Source organism: Bacillus rossius, chromosome 16, assembly GCF_032445375.1.
Source record: "Bacillus rossius redtenbacheri isolate Brsri chromosome 16, Brsri_v3, whole genome shotgun sequence".
Classification (NCBI taxonomy): Eukaryota; Metazoa; Arthropoda; class Insecta; order Phasmatodea; family Bacillidae; genus Bacillus; species Bacillus rossius.
In genome coordinates, this window is record NC_086343.1 from 15,210,537 (window position 1) to 15,229,924 (window position 19,388).

The 19,388-nt window shown below is 35.9% G+C and overlaps 1 protein-coding gene across 13 annotated transcripts in view; it reads right to left on the reverse strand.

Moving 5' to 3' along the window:
* Positions 1 to 19,388, reverse strand: part of LOC134540120 (ATP-binding cassette sub-family C member 5-like) — a 103,890-nt gene that overhangs the window by 19,659 nt on the left and 64,843 nt on the right. For all 13 annotated transcript variants that reach the window (XM_063382642.1, XM_063382632.1, XM_063382635.1 and 10 more), the window contains 6 exons: positions 16,917 to 17,043; positions 16,471 to 16,613; positions 12,611 to 12,714; positions 11,473 to 11,660; positions 2,534 to 2,680; positions 1,561 to 1,690 (listed from right to left, as the gene is read on the reverse strand). In XM_063382642.1, the coding sequence (XP_063238712.1) occupies positions 1,561 to 1,690; positions 2,534 to 2,680; positions 11,473 to 11,660; positions 12,611 to 12,714; positions 16,471 to 16,613; positions 16,917 to 17,043 (839 nt within the window). The remainder of the gene's footprint in view (positions 1 to 1,560; positions 1,691 to 2,533; positions 2,681 to 11,472; positions 11,661 to 12,610; positions 12,715 to 16,470; positions 16,614 to 16,916; positions 17,044 to 19,388) is intronic.

Genomic DNA, 19,388 nt, shown 5'->3' on the forward strand with positions numbered 1-19,388 from the left:
TAAAACAACACACATTAATAATCACATATAACCATATAACTTACAGTAATAAACTGTGGCCAATTCCAAATAACAAATTAAAACACCTAAAGAGTATCACAATGTAATTTTCCGCTGGGCACAAATTCAATCAAATGTTCTGTTAACTTCAGTATAAATAATGTAAAAGGACACCAAAATATTATGTATTTTTTATAGTTATTTTTATAGTCATTAATCTTTTCTACACAAACAACTAAATTACTGTTGGTAGAGGCACAAGACTTTCTCTCTCCCACGACGATATAAAACATTTACCTTTTATACTTTCAAAAAAAAAAAAAATTTTTAAGATGATGAAAAATCAAACAAAACTCACAAATACGTTCGTTAAATTATGTAGCGATGATGAGAGGACAGTCACTATTATTCTGTTACAAACTCAACATATATCCAAAATGGCTTACCAGAAACACTATTGTAAATCTTGAACACAGAATTTAAAACTTGTAAACAATTTCCTACATGTTGTTAGACACTATCTAATTATCACAACACATTAGAGACTCGTTTATGTAAATCCTTTTATAGGAATCTAGCAAGATTTTCAAAATATCATTGATATATTGCTCAGAATTATAGAACTAAAATACACAAGGCTTTCATTTTAGCATGTGAGAGTCTATTCTATTTTTGAAACTCCATCCATATCCTTGTTAGTATTAAAACATGAACAACAATGTTAAAGGATTTTATAGAATATACAAAAATGTACAGGAAATGGTCAATTTAGCGTAAAGAGTTCATATAGTCCTTCCAAACTAGTAATTTAGCCACAAAGTTATACAGGTTACAGTATCTATAATCTCTGGGTTGAACTAACATGAATAATCCAAAGATCATGCATACCTAGAGTATCACTACTTGGATATCGGAATTCTGGCTTTCCAGCCAGTGGCCAACAATAAATAAAATGAATTTATAGTTAAACTCAAGTTTTCAGCATATGGTGTGCAATATGTTATTGTACACTACACATGTCATAACCTATTAGTATGTTATCTTAAGTGTTTTCAAATTACGTAGCACACTACAGTGCAGACCAATTTCACTATCTTATAATTATTATAAAAAAATTCAACGAAAAGCTCTTCATATTATTTATATAATCTGGCTTGCTTGGTACTCACAAAATTTTTTTATATGTTTCCAGAAATTAAAAAAGAACACTATTTTTCATTATATATTATTAAATAAAAACTGTTTTGGCCATTTAAGAAACAGCAAAAAATATATTTCAAAATAGTACCTAAATAATTTTATATAGACTGTCATTGAGCTTTGTAGCAGTTATGCAGCTATGTCATTACCTACTTACAATGTGTACAAGCTTGAAAAAAAAACTAGATTCCTTGAGTGATTTTGTGAGGAAACAGAATCATAAATTTAATTATTATGTGTAATAAAGGTGAAATGCAAACAATGATGAGTGTAACTGCATGAGATCGTAACAATAGATTTTTGTTTAGCAGTTTTCCTGTTGCTTTTGAGTCCTGGAATCAAAAATAAAATAATGTATACCTTCATCCATGTCTCGTGAGAAAAGATTCTGAATACGGCCAGTAGGAGTTGTTTCAAAAAAAGACATCGGACTGCACATCATTCGCTTAAAAAGACTGTTGTGCAGATTGTTGGATGCCCTTAAAGTAACCTGTAGCAGTGAGAAAAAAAAGAAAAAAAACATTAGTTATCCTAAGTAAAATGATTTTGTTCACTGGCCTAAGCAAAATGCAGAGTAGAATTTGGAGTACATATTTATTTACTTGAAAATTCCAAATAAGCTGTAAAAAAAAAACACAAAAGAGGAACTGTTCCATCACATTCATTCATCATTCAATGATACGTTCTTTCATTTATTAATTTATTATGGATCATAGCATTTATGTGTTTAAAGTTAACAAATAATTTAAATGTTTAAGGCTAAGGGCTACACGTTTTCAAGTAAAAAAGTTCAAAAATATGTTATAAATTAGCAATTAGAGTAAACTAAAAGAGGCAAATGAAGAGGTTCTTTTTTTTTTTTTAGAAACAATTTCTTGTATAAATTGTACTCTAAAGAGCGTTAAAGTCAGCTCCATATTGTATCACAAGCTTCCAGGCCAACTAAGTAAAGAGACAAGCCACTACCACATAGACCTGCAGAAACATGTAACTCTGATAAGGAATGAATGAATTACAGAAAGAATAAATGACCAAATAAATAAGTGCTCATGCTATTATAGATAGAAAATAATAATCCAAAGAGGATTCCCACAACAAATTACCTCACTTTAAAGATTTCTCACTTTAAAGTGTATATTTTTTATCAGATCATCACAAGAATTTTTACATTTACTATCATTTTATAGTGTAAATAACTTTTATTAATATCAAGTACCAAATTTGGGGGTGCTTCTTGGTCATGTTGTGACCTTGGCCAAGTCAGGAAATCATTACTTCACACTTATAATAATTTCTATACACAAAAACAACCACAAACGTAAATAATTCTTGCCTTGGTGATGACGAGACCTCGAAGCAAGCTTGTCGCGAGTATGACTGCGATCATGGCCGCGTACACGAGTTGGTACGTGGGCAGGTCCGGGTTGTCGTTGATGTCCCGACTCAACACCGTCTGGTTGTTCACAACCACTGTAACATTCTGTGCAACACAACACACTTTTCAAAAAACATGTTGACGTGCCGGCTACAGGAAGACTATCATACGCAGAAAAGGAAACTGTTGCAAAACGCTAAATTAATCAAGTCAGAGATTGGCCTTAGGATGTTTATGAATTTTCCTGCTCAGATTTGTGCAGCAGATCAGCCAATTTTTTTTTTTGCATAGCTGGCAGTAACAAAGAACTAACCCTCTATAGAGGTATTTGAGAAGCCCTCAATAGAAATGAATTTTATGTTTATTATTTTACTTCTTACCTCTATGACTTTGTCTTAGTCCTGTTATGAATTATATTTACCAGTATTGTATCTCTATGGTCAGGTCAATTTGGTTTTACTCTTTAAGTATTTTCATGTTTTATCTAAGTAATAATTTTATGAAATGTCTTTGCAAACATTTGTTAAACGGCGACGAATAGGAAATGAGCTTACACATTTTAATATTGTTTTTGGGTCATTACTGAGGAAAGAGTATATGTGATTGGACGCTCGACTGCGCATATATTTTATTTAAAGAATTTAGTATTTCCAGTGTGATTTCGGAGAGTGTTCAATAGAGAAAGCTTTGACTGTTTGAAACAAATTGGAACTTGAGTTTCTGTTCTACTATCATGGGAGAAGGATTAGAAAGAAAGAGCTCCGTGATTTAGTCATAAATGAATGTAAGAATATCACGTAAAACATTGGTACGACGACTGAATAGCTAGAATCTACGTGAAATTGATGATTTTATAATAAATACCGGAACTACACAATGAAGAAGAGGTAGTTACCGATGTTCGAAGCTCTACTAAAGAATCGACGACGACGATAAGTTTTGACTAACAGCATAAATAGAACTGGATCAACGACGAATTAAGAAGAAAAGAAGAAAAGGACTATCAATCTTCGAGATGGAAGGAGTTCGACAGCGGTAGACGGCATCGTAGACGGTGTACCGGAGGACATCATCCTTCTAGACGACTCCAGGTGACCGACGCCAGTCCTGCTGGAGTACCAGCAGCACGAGAGGAGGTGCATCGAGACGGAGACCCAACCAGCGACATCGGAGGAGAGTGAGATCTAACCAGCAACATCGGAGGAGAGACAGGGGTTCGGAGAGGTTTTCCACAGCCTCTTGGTATTGTAACGATGCGACGAGGTTTGTTTGCCCCATCCCCGAATTAACAAGAACAGCGAGAAGTTACCTGTCCTATTTTAATGGCAAGATATCTTAAACTATGATGTTTACGATCAAGACCTAATTTGAAACTCGCAAAAACAACTTAATACTACTTAACTACGTAAAGACTTGTAGCTTGTACATACTGGACCTGGTTAACTGACATTGATCAGTAATATGTACGATATCAAAGTTAAAATCTGTTAAAGTCATTAATTGTCTTGAATGTTTAAAGAATAGCCCCAGGTCCAGAAGTCTTGAGACAGTTTGATCTACCGAAAGAGACTGAGCTAGTAAAAACAAAGAAAAGACTAATTTGCCAGTTAAAATGTGTTTCAATAATATTTAAAATATTGACTGATAACCAAACTATTATTCAGTGATACAATTACGTAAAACGTAATTAGTTCTGAAAGACATTTAAGTATAACGGATATTGAAATTTTGTTTAATGAAAAACCTATTTAAACATGAACAATTGTCTCAAAGGTATTTGTATGTTGCTTGCTAATCATTGACTCTGTCACTTTTCATGTTACAGTTGGATATGTTGCAAAAGAGTATTGTCACCCATACAACCATGATTTTGACCCTAGTAAAAAGTTAAATTTTCATTATATTTTATTTTTCCGATTGATAACCATACTTACATATCATGTGTATGTTAAACCAGATAGACAGAAATATTTAGCTTGGATTGTCGTGAAAGAATAATTAGTTTTTATTACACTGAGATCAGCAGTCATAGAGAAGTTAATGCTTTTAAACACACTACTTATATTTGTTGATTTTAAGGTCAGAATACTTACACCAAAGAGAAGGAGACATACTGCTAAGGAATTATACGACATTTTATTGTTTGGTATTCACACTGAGTCAAACTACACCAGTACATACAACTTGAGAATAATTTATTTTCACTATCAACATAACAAGACATATTTTAGTTAATATTCTGTAGAGGTTAGTAGTTGTGCTACATACACAATCACAGCACTAGTACTTTATAGAGTTTTCACGGCGCCCAACTAGACCACATTTTACATTATAGATATTGGCATTTTAGGAAATATACTCCATAGAGTAATTCTGAAAATACTTATAGAATTTTTGATCACCCAACGGTGGCACACCCTTTTGAAATTTTGGTCGCTCATCCTTGGAGCTGTCTGAAAAATAACAGAAGAAAAGGAAAAATTCTGAAAACACTTCAGAATTTTTGGCGCACAACGTGTAAGCCAACGTTAGGGACTATTTTATGATTTTTTTTTGAACAACTCAAGACACTTTGAAAAATACAGACAGTAATTTTGTTTTGTCAAGATGACAGACACAGGTAGGAAGTCATATTTTTTGAGAGGTAGCAATGACACTTCTGACTCTAGTCCTGAACGAGAACCTAGAGAAGTAGTACCAGAACAGCACATCGAGACTACTGGTATGGAGTCACAGCAGGAAATGGAGTTGGGTCATTCGCCGCCGACACCAACTGTTACCCTAGATGCACTGTTCCAGTTCATGAATAAGGAGAAATTAGAACGGGAGCGTAAAGAACAGGAGGAGAAACTAGAACGGGAGCGTAAAGAACCATGAATAAGGAGAAATTAGAACGGGAGCGTAAAGAACAGGAGGAGAAACTAGAACGGGAGCGTAAAGAACAGGAGGAGGAACTAGAACGGGAACGGGAGAAACAAGAACGGGAGCGTAAAGAACAGGAGGAGAAACTAGAACGGGAACGGGAGAAACAAGAACGGGAGCGTATAGAACAGGAGGAGAAGTTAGAAAGGGAACAAAAGGAGCGAGAAAACGCCGAAAGACTAGACAATTTAGTGCAAGTCTTAAATAACACTTTAGGCAGGATTGCAGATGAAACAGCAGAAATCAGGCATGACTTAACTGAAACACAGCACGAGATGCAACAGAAGTTTTCCAGTGTACACACTCGTATTGAAGGTGTAGAAATATTCAGTAAACGCACTGACGATAAAGTAGTACACTTAAGCGAGCGTCTAACAGGAAGGTTAGATATGGTAGAGGCGAAAATAGGGGAAATAGAAAGAGAATCCAGACACATCGCAACATTCTCGCCCCAACTAACGACTCACCACACTAGCGAATGTAATACCGACAAGGAAGACACGCCGGTAAACAAATCGATAATGATAGAAGCCGAGCGAAATCCCGCGAATATTAGTACTGCAATTATGTCAGCAGATCCGGTACTTACACTACACCACCCTTCTAAGAAATGGTTGGATGACGTTCCAACATATTCAGGGAAAAGTAATGAAAACCCTCGAAGATTCTTAAATCAGTTTGGAGAATATTGCCACACATTTAAGTTAACAGACGCAGAAAAATTGAAATGCGTTAGCCACTGCTTGAAAAACACGGCATATTATTGGTGGGAGTTGGCGAAAGATTCGGTACACGCATACGAATCGTTTCAGAAAGCTTTCATATCCCAATTTTGGAATACTCGTATCCAAAGCAATTTGCGAATACAGTTGCATTCTGAAAAATTCGAAAATCGTAAATTTCAAAATTTAGAGGCGCATATCAGCGATATGTACGAGAGAACTCGTTATCTTGATTGCCGTATGGAAGACGAAGAGTTTATTGCCATGATAATTTCGCAATTACCACTCAATTATCAATTACAACTTAGTGGACGGCAATACAGTAATATTGTAGATTTCAAGGAACAACTGTTAACGTATGAACGACTCGTTAAGCTCGATAAAACGGTAACGCACAAAGAAACTAACGAGCGCAAGAACACGAACCAACAGACACCGTTATACAATAACTGGCGCAACCGAAATGAAGGGCAGAACAGCGGACACAAACAACCTCAAATTCACACACTGAACGTTGAAAACTGCGGAAGTAATTGGTATCACAATAGATATCGAGGTCAGCGATATGGTAACGGATTTTATAAACCACAGTACTATCGTCGTAGAAACGAGAAGCGACAAGACAGACGCGAAAATGAATCACAGTGGGAGAATAAACGTCAGGAGGGGACAGTTAATTTCAGAGAGAATTCAGGCGAAAATCGAACAACGAAAGAACGATCGGCAAATTACAATAATCATTCCGGAGGTCAGTACAGCATAAATGCACAAACGTTTGTACCGTCTGAAAAAGGGAACAGCTTTAGCATCACCATTCACGACGCGCGACAAGGAGAAAGAAATTCATATTCTATAGCGCCAAGTCACGAGCAAAGCAACACGGAATGGCCGCGCATGCAATCTAGCAGACGCTCAGATACAAACCAAGGAGGTAATAACACATTTTTGATTTCACCGAATGCAAATAATGGATTTGCTAATTTGTCACAAGAGCAAATTAGAGGATTTAAGGACAGTGCGGTAAACTAATTAGGGATGGCGAAAACCCGCTCCGCACGTCAGTCCCTAATTGTAAGTTAGACGGGGCTAGTATAAAATTGGATCCCGACGCAAATGACAAGAATAATTGTCGAAGCATACAAACCATTATGTTCAAAGAAAACGAGCGTGAATTTTTACTCAGCGAGCCCACAGAAACCGAAGTTCAAGCGAAACAAGCACTATGTCCGGAGATATCGTTAACTTTAAACGGAGTTAAAGTGCCTGTACTATTAGACAGCGGCGCAGAGATATCCTGCATCAGCGAAGACTGCGTAGCCATGATAGAGAGCACCGGAATATCATTACCGAGAATGCCAGTACCGAGTTTAAAGATTCTAGGAGTTACATCAAGGGCTAGTCCCATCATTAATCGTCAGACCTTATTGGAAGTAGAAGGGTTAGGTAGCACCAAGTACATTAATGTATTAATCGTAAAAGGATTGGCCAAACCAGTAATTTTCGGGGTAGATTTTCTAACTAGCCATAAAATAATTTTGAATTTTGCAGGTTGGATGGTAACTGCTATGGATGACACAGAAAATACGAAAACTACTGAAAATTTGGAAGGACTCAGAAAACTGCCAATCGTACCCACCATGTCTTCGGTGAGACACCCGCAGAGTAATCCTGTGGAGAGACAAATGCGCACACTTGGTAATATACTGCGGACATTCTGCCACGATACACAGCAGAACTGGATGAGTAAATTAACGTTCATTGAATGCATTTTGAATAATACTGTACACAGTTCTACCAGTGTTACTCCATATGAAGCGTTGACAGGAAAAAGATCATTGATAATACCGTCATCGTTACTACCGAGACATCACGATGAAGCTCTGGCCGCAGAAGATAAAGAATTAGTCGAGATACAGAAGGAAACTGAAGAGTTGGTCGCAGCCAAGTTGACATCCACGGCGGATCTTCGGAGAAAATACCAGAAAGATTCCAGCAAGATGAGTTTTAATTGTGGAGATTTAGTACTCAAGAGAACGAATCCAGTAAGCCAATTTTGGAAGTACGTTACTAAGAAGCTATTTCTACTCTTCGATGGACCATATATGATCACGAAGATTATTAGAAGTAACTGTTACGAACTGTCTGACATTAAAACGAAACAAGTAATAGGACACTATAATATAACGCAGTTGAGGAAATATTACACTCCTGTAGAATAGTATACACTGTTACACATATGTCCGTTTGAAGACATATATCGGTGACAATACTCTATGTTTGCAAGTAAGTATGTAAATAAGGTCAATAATATGAAATGTAAATTTTCTGCAAATAATTAGAATATAGATGAGATGTTTGTATGATGAGAAATGGTCCTAAGACCTATATCAGAGTATAGTTCGTTAGTCACATTTCTGAAGGGGACTATTCTATAGAGGTATTTGAGAAGCCCTCAATAGAAATGAATTTTATGTTTATTATTTTACTTCTTACCTCTATGACTTTGTCTTAGTCCTGTTATGAATTATATTTACCAGTATTGTATCTCTATGGTCAGGTCAATTTGGTTTTACTCTTTAAGTATTTTCATGTTTTATCTAAGTAATAATTTTATGAAATGTCTTTGCAAACATTTGTTAAACGGCGACGAATAGGAAATGAGCTTACACATTTTAATATTGTTTTTGGGTCATTACTGAGGAAAGAGTATATGTGATTGGACGCTCGACTGCGCATATATTTTATTTAAAGAATTTAGTATTTCCAGTGTGATTTCGGAGAGTGTTCAATAGAGAAAGCTTTGACTGTTTGAAACAAATTGGAACTTGAGTTTCTGTTCTACTATCATGGGAGAAGGATTAGAAAGAAAGAGCTCCGTGATTTAGTCATAAATGAATGTAAGAATATCACGTAAAACATTGGTACGACGACTGAATAGCTAGAATCTACGTGAAATTGATGATTTTATAATAAATACCGGAACTACACAATGAAGAAGAGGTAGTTACCGATGTTCGAAGCTCTACTAAAGAATCGACGACGACGATAAGTTTTGACTAACAGCATAAATAGAACTGGATCAACGACGAATTAAGAAGAAAAGAAGAAAAGGACTATCAATCTTCGAGATGGAAGGAGTTCGACAGCGGTAGACGGCATCGTAGACGGTGTACCGGAGGACATCATCCTTCTAGACGACTCCAGGTGACCGACGCCAGTCCTGCTGGAGTACCAGCAGCACGAGAGGAGGTGCATCGAGACGGAGACCCAACCAGCGACATCGGAGGAGAGTGAGATCTAACCAGCAACATCGGAGGAGAGACAGGGGTTCGGAGAGGTTTTCCACAGCCTCTTGGTATTGTAACGACGCGACGAGGTTTGTTTGCCCCATCCCCGAATTAACAAGAACAGCGAGAAGTTACCTGTCCTATTTTAATGGCAAGATATCTTAAACTATGATGTTTACGATCAAGACCTAATTTGAAACTCGCAAAAACAACTTAATACTACTTAACTACGTAAAGACTTGTAGCTTGTACATACTGGACCTGGTTAACTGACATTGATCAGTAATATGTACGATATCAAAGTTAAAATCTGTTAAAGTCATTAATTGTCTTGAATGTTTAAAGAATAGCCCCAGGTCCAGAAGTCTTGAGACAGTTTGATCTACCGAAAGAGACTGAGCTAGTAAAAACAAAGAAAAGACTAATTTGCCAGTTAAAATGTGTTTCAATAATATTTAAAATATTGACTGATAACCAAACTATTATTCAGTGATACAATTACGTAAAACGTAATTAGTTCTGAAAGACATTTAAGTATAACGGATATTGAAATTTTGTTTAATGAAAAACCTATTTAAACATGAACAATTGTCTCAAAGGTATTTGTATGTTGCTTGCTAATCATTGACTCTGTCACTTTTCATGTTACAGTTGGATATGTTGCAAAAGAGTATTGTCACCCATACAACCATGATTTTGACCCTAGTAAAAAGTTAAATTTTCATTATATTTTATTTTTCCGATTGATAACCATACTTACATATCATGTGTATGTTAAACCAGATAGACAGAAATATTTAGCTTGGATTGTCGTGAAAGAATAATTAGTTTTTATTACACTGAGATCAGCAGTCATAGAGAAGTTAATGCTTTTAAACACACTACTTATATTTGTTGATTTTAAGGTCAGAATACTTACACCAAAGAGAAGGAGACATACTGCTAAGGAATTATACGACATTTTATTGTTTGGTATTCACACTGAGTCAAACTACACCAGTACATACAACTTGAGAATAATTTATTTTCACTATCAACATAACAAGACATATTTTAGTTAATATTCTGTAGAGGTTAGTAGTTGTGCTACATACACAATCACAGCACTAGTACTTTATAGAGTTTTCACGGCGCCCAACTAGACCACATTTTACATTATAGATATTGGCATTTTAGGAAATATACTCCATAGAGTAATTCTGAAAATACTTATAGAATTTTTGATCACCCAACGGTGGCACACCCTTTTGAAATTTTGGTCGCTCATCCTTGGAGCTGTCTGAAAAATAACAGAAGAAAAGGAAAAATTCTGAAAACACTTCACCTCTTTTTTTTTTTTTGACGTGACGTCTAATAAATCGATGAACGCCGGCTGTAAGCACGAAAAAGTGTCCCATTACGCACATTGTCCCGTTATGCTCATTGTACGCTTGCACCGCATCTATCTCTCTTCCACTCGATTGGAACAACCATCGATTTGACTTCTTCGAGGCACATTAAACTTGAAACACTCCTATTCCTTTCCTACTTTTCATACCATCGTCCTATCCTTAACAGAATAACACAGATTGGAAGAAGTTAAATAGCAAACATGTATAAAAGTCATAAATAAAATAATCTCTTCATTAAAGTAATAAACATATTTGAATTAATGAGTTCAAATAGAAGTAAATTTATCAATTAAATTGTAGATTTCCTTTCACTCCTTCTTTGTATCCATACAAATTAGTGATAATTCAATAAAAAATGATTCAATTTTATTCATAAAAGTATGCAATCATTTCATCAATGTTTTGTTATGACGTTGTCATGTTAAACTATCGTCCGTAAACCGACTTTACAGACAACCAATTTTTTTTTTAATCTATCATAAATTCAAAATTTTAATTTATTATACATACACAATCTAACGTTAACTATCTGAAGTATTAAATGCCCTGCGCTACCACGGCAGTACGTAGCTCACCCCTCCCCCTGCGCTGATCCACATGGCCAACCACCAGGAGCTGAACGCAGTGCTGCCAACGTTCAGCAGGAACATCACCACGACGCACAGGAGGACGCAGACCCCCCCGGCCGCCGAGATGTACCGCTGGTACGTCTGCGCCTTGACGCTGCCCCGCTCCGTCTTCTCGGCCGTGGTCAGCTGCTGCCCTGTGCGAAGACACGGACCGTGTAACCAGGGACAAGATTTTATGGTCGTATTTCTATACATTGTTTTATTCATAAAAACATGACATGTAAAGAACATACCACCAAAGCCACAGGAGCTTCAACAGGTGCACATGGGGAGAAACGCTAATTGCCGATGCTATACTCGCTATGTTATCCAGCTGCATATCAGGTGTCACTGGCCACACCAAAATGTATTCGCTATGCTCGCTATGGTTGTGATCCTGGTGACTTTGCCAGCTATTTGGTTCTCGGCTATTTTTTTAAACGTCGCTAACTTTGCGTGGAATTTGATTTGCTTTTTATGAAGTTTTGTTTCTCTCAGCGAGTAACAACTATGAAACTATAAGATTTCATAATACTTATTTCACCAAAATAGTCTCATTTCGAATGTCACATGATGCACTTGTACAGTAAAATAATTTGTATTAAGCATGTCTAAAAAGAACTACTCAGAAGAAAAAAAAAATTGGCAAATTTTTGATGTGTTTTTGAAAATGTGCCAACATCATTAATGTAAATAATTCAAGATCAAAAAACATAATTTAAAATTTTTTCCAATTTATTTAGTTTATACATAAGCCAGATTATAGGCAAGTGAGGGTTAAGTCAAGAGGGGGGAGGGGAACACAGCTGACCGCACAATTATCTTGTTTTTGTCCACATGAAAGCACTGAGTGGATATTATGACCACCACATTGGAAAAAATTTTTTTTCAGTTTTGGTATGAGTTTATGTTGCAATGAGATCTACAGAGGCTTAAGATGACAGCACCTCCCAATTTATAGTAGGCACAAAACCATTCGGGTACCAAAGCATAGCTCATGAATGTAAGTCACGCCCAGTCATTCCCTGGCAACGGACCAGTTCATTTGGCCTGACTTTGGCCAGCCCATGGTCCGTCCGGACTCTTTGCAATTCTTTGGAAGTACCTGCAGCGTTCGGGTTCTGTGTAATTTCTTCTATGCTGGCAGCAGAACCGACGCTGTTTCTCTGCAAGCCGTCCGCTGGGACTTCTCCTTCTTCTTCTTTGTCACTGAACGGCAAGCATGGACACTTTTCACTGTTCAGGTAAACAGTTCATCTTTACAGTAACAGCAACAAACAGTTTCATTAATTTTTGAAGAAGTCATCTCCACTGATCCCGATTAAAATGAACATTTCCAAACCCAAGAGTAAGCATTCATTTATGTACCACAAATCTTTCCTAATGACTAACTTTCAAAAAGAATAAAATGAAATTTGATAACATAACTAAGAAATATCAGTGTGTTCACAAAGACCCAGAGAACCAATTTCGGAACCTTTTAATAAAATTTCTTTGAACTTTTTTATATTACAGTGTAATTTATTACATTTGTAACCCTTAGTTTTCAGCGCATGCTGGCCATTAATAATTTACAGACTTTAAAGAACATTAGTTTATTAATTTTAGTTTGTGTGTATGGGCAACGTTTAATTGATAATTTTTAAGACTAGTTTATATTTTAAGGTATTTAAGTTTTAAGCCGTTTGGTAAGCCTTGAGAGCAATAATTTTTTAAGTTGGCAACAGAATAGAGCTTGTAAAGTTTGATAGGTAACATACATTTTTATGAAATTAATATTCATATACTTCATTACATATATAATTAGGGAATTATCAGGTAATTTTCATGAATGCATAAAAGACATTATTTACACACTGAAATCAGTTGCATGGATGCCATGCATGGAGGGGAACTGGAGGGGAGTGACGTCAGAAACAGTCAGCTGGTGGGGAGTGTGAGTTGCGCTGCGGACAGAGTCATGTGGAGTCAGCGCCGAAAGGGTGTTTCACGAAAGAGAGTACGCGGTGACATTTACGATTATGTGCAGGACAAGGCTAGTTTCCAACACGCGTATGAATTTATGAAGATGTTGGTTATTTATTTATGTGCGTTTAGTACATATTGGGCTGCTTGTGTTTGTGTTTGTGGAGCGTGCGAACCTAATGCACCAATTTGCGCCTTTGCTGTCAATAGATTTTGCAAGTAAGTGACATCTCCCTATGATCTGGCCCCCAGTATTCTGGAAAGCTTAAATTAACTTTGAGCACAAACATATAAAATGAACTGGAACTTTGCGAAGAAACTGAAAGCCCAGGCTATAGAAATTTATTCATAATTAAATACGCTATTGCAGTTTTAGTTTTATGTAGCCTAAATATTGTATTTAAATTTTTTGCTAGGTTTTTACCTGTTTGTCTTACATGTATTTTTTTAGAATGTTGGGTAAGTATGTACACAGTTATGACAGTTTGTATTTTAGCGTATTTTCTTTAGTATGATTTTAGCATTAAGTTTTTACCTACAGCCAGTTCAATGCCTTTGTATATTTTGCCTGTACGAAAGGGATTTATATATATTTTTTGGTGATGCTATTAAAAAATACCGTAGTCAACTTTTAAACTACTATTCTAATTTGCCCACTCCGTCAACTTTAGTTTGTAAATTTTAAAGATTTTGTTTTCAGATCACCACTAAGGTGTGAGAGCAGGTCAGAGAGTAAATGCGGATTTGAGAGTTATTTTAAATTTTGCTCATGATAATACCGCGACTTGTAGACGCTGCTCCAAGCGAGGTGTCTGAGTCGTGTCCGATGTCTCACAGTGAGAGTAGTGACCATGCATTTAGTGAGAGAAATTAAAACCTTATCAGAGATAATTTAAACTAGATTTACGTGGACAGTCTCCAACTATTTTTTTTATTTTTTGAACGACTTTTTAACTCAAGTGAGGCGTCAAAAAAAATACATGTTACAAAAGGCTGCTGGAAATTTAATTTTAATGACTTTTCACCATTACTGTTAATTTTGGGACTTTTTTCGTGACTTTTGTGACCTGTTATCAGGCTAAAATACATTAATTTTTGTTCAGATGAGAAGGGCTGTAGAGTAAAATAAATAAATGTGAAAAACCTTTTTTTAACTAGTATTTTTATCACAATGATATTTTAAAATAATTGTACTGCAGTAGAATGTGGCCATTAGCTTGCATTAACAGTAACAAAATTTGCTTGCTAAAATTTGTATTTTAAGAAAGATTACGATAATTTATTACTGTTAACTCACAGTGAACAATTAAAGTTAAACAAAATTAGGGGTGTGCGAATATTCGTAAACACGAATAGTTGCGAATAGTAACTGACGAACTATTCGCATTCGTAAGTCGAATAGCAAAATTTAAAATTGCGAATACCGTATGCCCGAATATAAGACGACCTGCAGTTTCAGGAGGCCAAACAAATGTAAAAATAATTTTGGTAGAAATCAATGTGAAAATTCATTAGACATACATTTTGTGTTGATAAATCCTTTTTGCATTTATGTATACCGCATTTAACTTTCCGTTTCACAGCTACGTATTACTATTTAGTAGTGTGTTAAACGTAACAAAGCAAACAAAGAATGCAGTTTGCCGGAACAAAACAAGTGGCTAGCTGCCATGGTGAAGCATACGGCCATGAATAACTTCGGTGACGTGACCGCGAATATTTTTCCATATTACTCTCTGACAGAGAGTCTCTGTCCTATGAATTTTAAAGAATAATCTAAGATAATTATGTTGTTTGAGAGGTTTTTACATAAATAAAGAGTGGATTACTGTGAAATTATTAAAATAGCTTTTGAAGCAACGTACCAAATTCCTGTAAATATGGCGTCTTCGTGCGTGTTCGGCAATGTTCGTTTTACAACAAAGAAATATTGTGGAAAGACAGTTGGCAGCCATGAATTTCCAAACATTACTTCCGAAATGTTTTGTAAACGTAAACAATCGTTCTGAAAATAGCTGTGATATTTTAGTACAAATTTTCAGTTAAAAATCTGAAATTAAATTAACGTAAATGTTAACACGCGATTGTACACAAAGTACAAATATGATATGTGTAATAAAATGTTTCCATTTTGAGATGCTTCAACATTCACATTTTTACTTAAGAACAAATATTTTAATTTTCAACGTTAAACAATTGTGAATTACTGCAATATTGGGTGGATTTATCGTTTTCCCCGTGTGAGCTAAAGAAGTTTTTGTTAATATAAAAATCGTGAACATTTTGTTTAAAAATGTTTCTACTGTAGCTTTCAGCTTGGAACTAATGTTTGCGGTGCTGACGTCTTGGGTGCGAAAATAAGGCGACTTCCAATTTTCTCATTTCTCGTTTATGTAAAAATGGTCGCCTTATATTCGGACCAATATTTGCATCAAATATAAAATAGATAACAATTATTAAATAATATTATATATGAAATAAAAATTCATGTCCTCAATAACTCTTAAAAATACTAAGTGAACTTTTTTTTTTGTGGTTTCATTCACAGAAAATATCTTGTATAAACTAAATATATAAAAACCCGCCATTGTTCAGTGTAGTAACATAATATATATATATATATATATATATATATATATATATATATATATATTACAACTATTCGACTTCGAAACTATTCGCATTCTATTCGAAAATTTTACTATTCGATTCGAAATTATTCGACCATCAAAATCCACTATTCGCACACCCCTAAACAAAATATCAATGGATGTAACTTTTTTTTTTCATTCACACCAAAGAAGCTATTTCCTTTAAGTAACAAAGAACCCAGAAGACAAAATATGTGGGTGTCAGTTATCTTAGTTGAGAAAAACTTTCAGTTATCTTTCTTGAGAAAAACTGGAACCAAAATATATTGAAACTTTTGATCAATTGGTTGTAAAGCAACTGAGTAACTATTACAATTTATGTGTATACTTAAATAGTATGATAACTCACTTATAATTCTGATCTGACCCAGCCATGCTCGCCTGCATCATTGAGTAGTACTCATGACGTTTGTCCACAAGTTCTGTATGCTTCCCATGCTCCACTACACGGCCATCTTTCATCACATAAATCTCATCACAGTGCTTCAGGAACTGAAAACAATATACATGTCTGACTAGAATTATAGAGATTATATTTAAAGTAATCTTAAATTTTTAAGTATTTTTATATACTAAGCAGCCTTAAATTCGAGATAATCTTATATTTCTAGTCGACCTAATACTCAAATATTTAATTTGGTTTAGTCTAGCTTTACAATTAGTCTCAATTTCAAAGTAGTCTAAAACAAACACAAAGGCAGCCTTAAAATATAGGTTTGGACCCCATTCTATGAGAATGCAAGTCTAATTACTAAAGCTACAGCTATATTTCTCCGCATCACAAATCGAAAATACCTGAACTTGATGAGTGACGAACACTACTGTCTTCTCCTTCAGGGCAGTCCTTATGCACTTCTCAAAGAGATGGACCCCCACGTGAGCATCCACTGCACTCAGTGGGTCATCCAGGAAGTATATGTCTCTAAAAAAACACATTATATACCTCTTAGTTAGAATGAAATAGAAGTTTTAATAAAGATACAAAATTTGTCACAGAAAGTTTACAGGACCTACAATATAGTTTTTCCAATAGAGATTTGAATTGCATGGTAACTGCACAATGGTAAAACAATCAGTCTAACGTGCTGAGTTAGTTGTATAATTTTCTTGTCATTACTGTTATCTCACCAGATATTTTCTAAACATCATTTTTGAGCTGTAAGAGGTCACGCAAGTGATCATAATTATGAACACTTGTATGAATTTTTTTTCCATTAGGTATTAGATAATATAATGTGAAAAAAACTTTTGAGAAAATTTGAGAAGAAACATAAAATGCAACAGAAGTATCATGATGAATTGAAAGAAAAAAAACCCTTAAAAGATAGTTATGAAAAAAACAGCCGATATAGCACATGAAACCTCCAAGATTAAAGTGGGCTCTGAACTAATTGTAGTAATTCAATAAATTGTTTTGGGCCAATTTAAAAGTGCATTATTTTAACCTATGGCCGGTAAGCTCAAATTTACAAGTATCAGAAAAATTACTGGCAAAGGCATTTAATATTCAACAATTCCAAGGGATTAATTCAATGGCACAATGAAAAATTGGAACAATGCAATGTTTCTTTAAAAATTTCTCAGAAGCATTAGAATTAGGTTAAATCTATAAGTAGGGTTAATCTAGCAAACATTTAAAAGGTAACCATTTTGTTCTTTCTAAAACAGTACTGTTTATGTGATGAGAATATAAAACTTCCCGTGCCTGGAAACGGCACCCATAACCTCGTGGTGCAGAGGTATACATTGTGCCCAAACTTATTTGCGTAAAGAGTCGCCGTACTACTCAGACAACTGCGCGAGCTTCCCCTGTCAGTTTGACTTGCCAACCTGTATACTCAACAGGGGGACTGACCTGCTGCTCGCAAGGTCGTCTCCCACGATGGACAAGGGAGAGGGGTGTGCGGGAGGAACAGGGCCGTGTCGTCGCCCTCAGATAACGGGCGTGTCGCTGGCTCAAGCGGGGTGATGGGGGGGGGGGGGGGGGGGACGCCAGCTGAGCCGAGTGATAAGACACGTCTCGCTGCCGGCCTGCTAGCGGACCGCACGCCGCGACTTCTTGCGCCGCGCGCAGACTAAGTCCACACGGGCCTTTAAAACTCAATCATAACTTTAAAATAGAAAAGCAATATAACTACCGGGTGTACCAGCGATCAGTTCACAATGTTATTATTACAAATTTGCTATCACAAAATTTAATTAATTTTTTTTTCTATATATATATATATATTTTTTTTTAGGTATGCCTACTCGATTTGGGTATGCCTATAGACCAAACCACGCTCTGCTACCAATTGTAACGCCCCTCGTGCCTCAAAGTTGAATTATTTTAAATTAATTAAAAAAGAGCCTTGGAAACTGCTGGGTAAGAAAAATGAGACAATTAAGTTATTGACCAGAGGTGGCACGAGGTGGAGAACAAGATAATTTGGAACTCCCTGACACAAGCAACTGGGGAGCTGGTGGATCTTTTAAGGGAACAAGGTATATCATAAATAAATTAACACTACACAAGTAGCTTGGTCTATAGGTTCCCTGTTTTATTATTAAGGAATTTTGTGTTCGTATTATTCAAACCTGACAATAAAAATCTTAGTAAATAACAAAGTTAAAGGGGGCGCCCCAGGATTAATTAAAACAATACATATTACACCTTAACAAAAAAATTATTACATAATCCAAAATTTAAAAATTGCACCAAATTTGAATGTCCCAACAATTACATCGATGATTAGTTTTATTGATTCTACATATTCTTGAGGAAAGCACTGTTCGCTGGTAGGCTATTCATTCGATTAATGTAGTTCGTAGCTAGAAAGTGGAGAGGGGGGGGGGGATGTTGATTTCACATTACCACCCGGGTCTTCAAAAAATAACGTCGGGTCGCGGAAACCTCTCTTCTAACGTGACCCGCAGTGGAGGTGCAGGACCACGAGCTGGGAGCAATTTCTCTCTCGAGCACTTCGACCCTGTCAGACAGGGAAGTTGACTTCTATTCACAGATGCGTCACCAGCCAGGAACTGGATCCCGCGAATACGCGGCTGGGCGCGGTTGTTTTCTAATTTCAAAAAAAATTAAAAGATAAAAAAATAACTATTACATTTTATACTACGCAGACGGACTAAACTACTTGAAAAAGATTATAGGGATAGCATCCCTCATTTAGGCGACTACATAGTCGGTTGCGGCCGGATGGAAGTTTTGCAGAGTCTCGTCGACTCACCGATAATCAAACGGTCCGTCTGCAGTCGCGGCGCGAAGTGTGC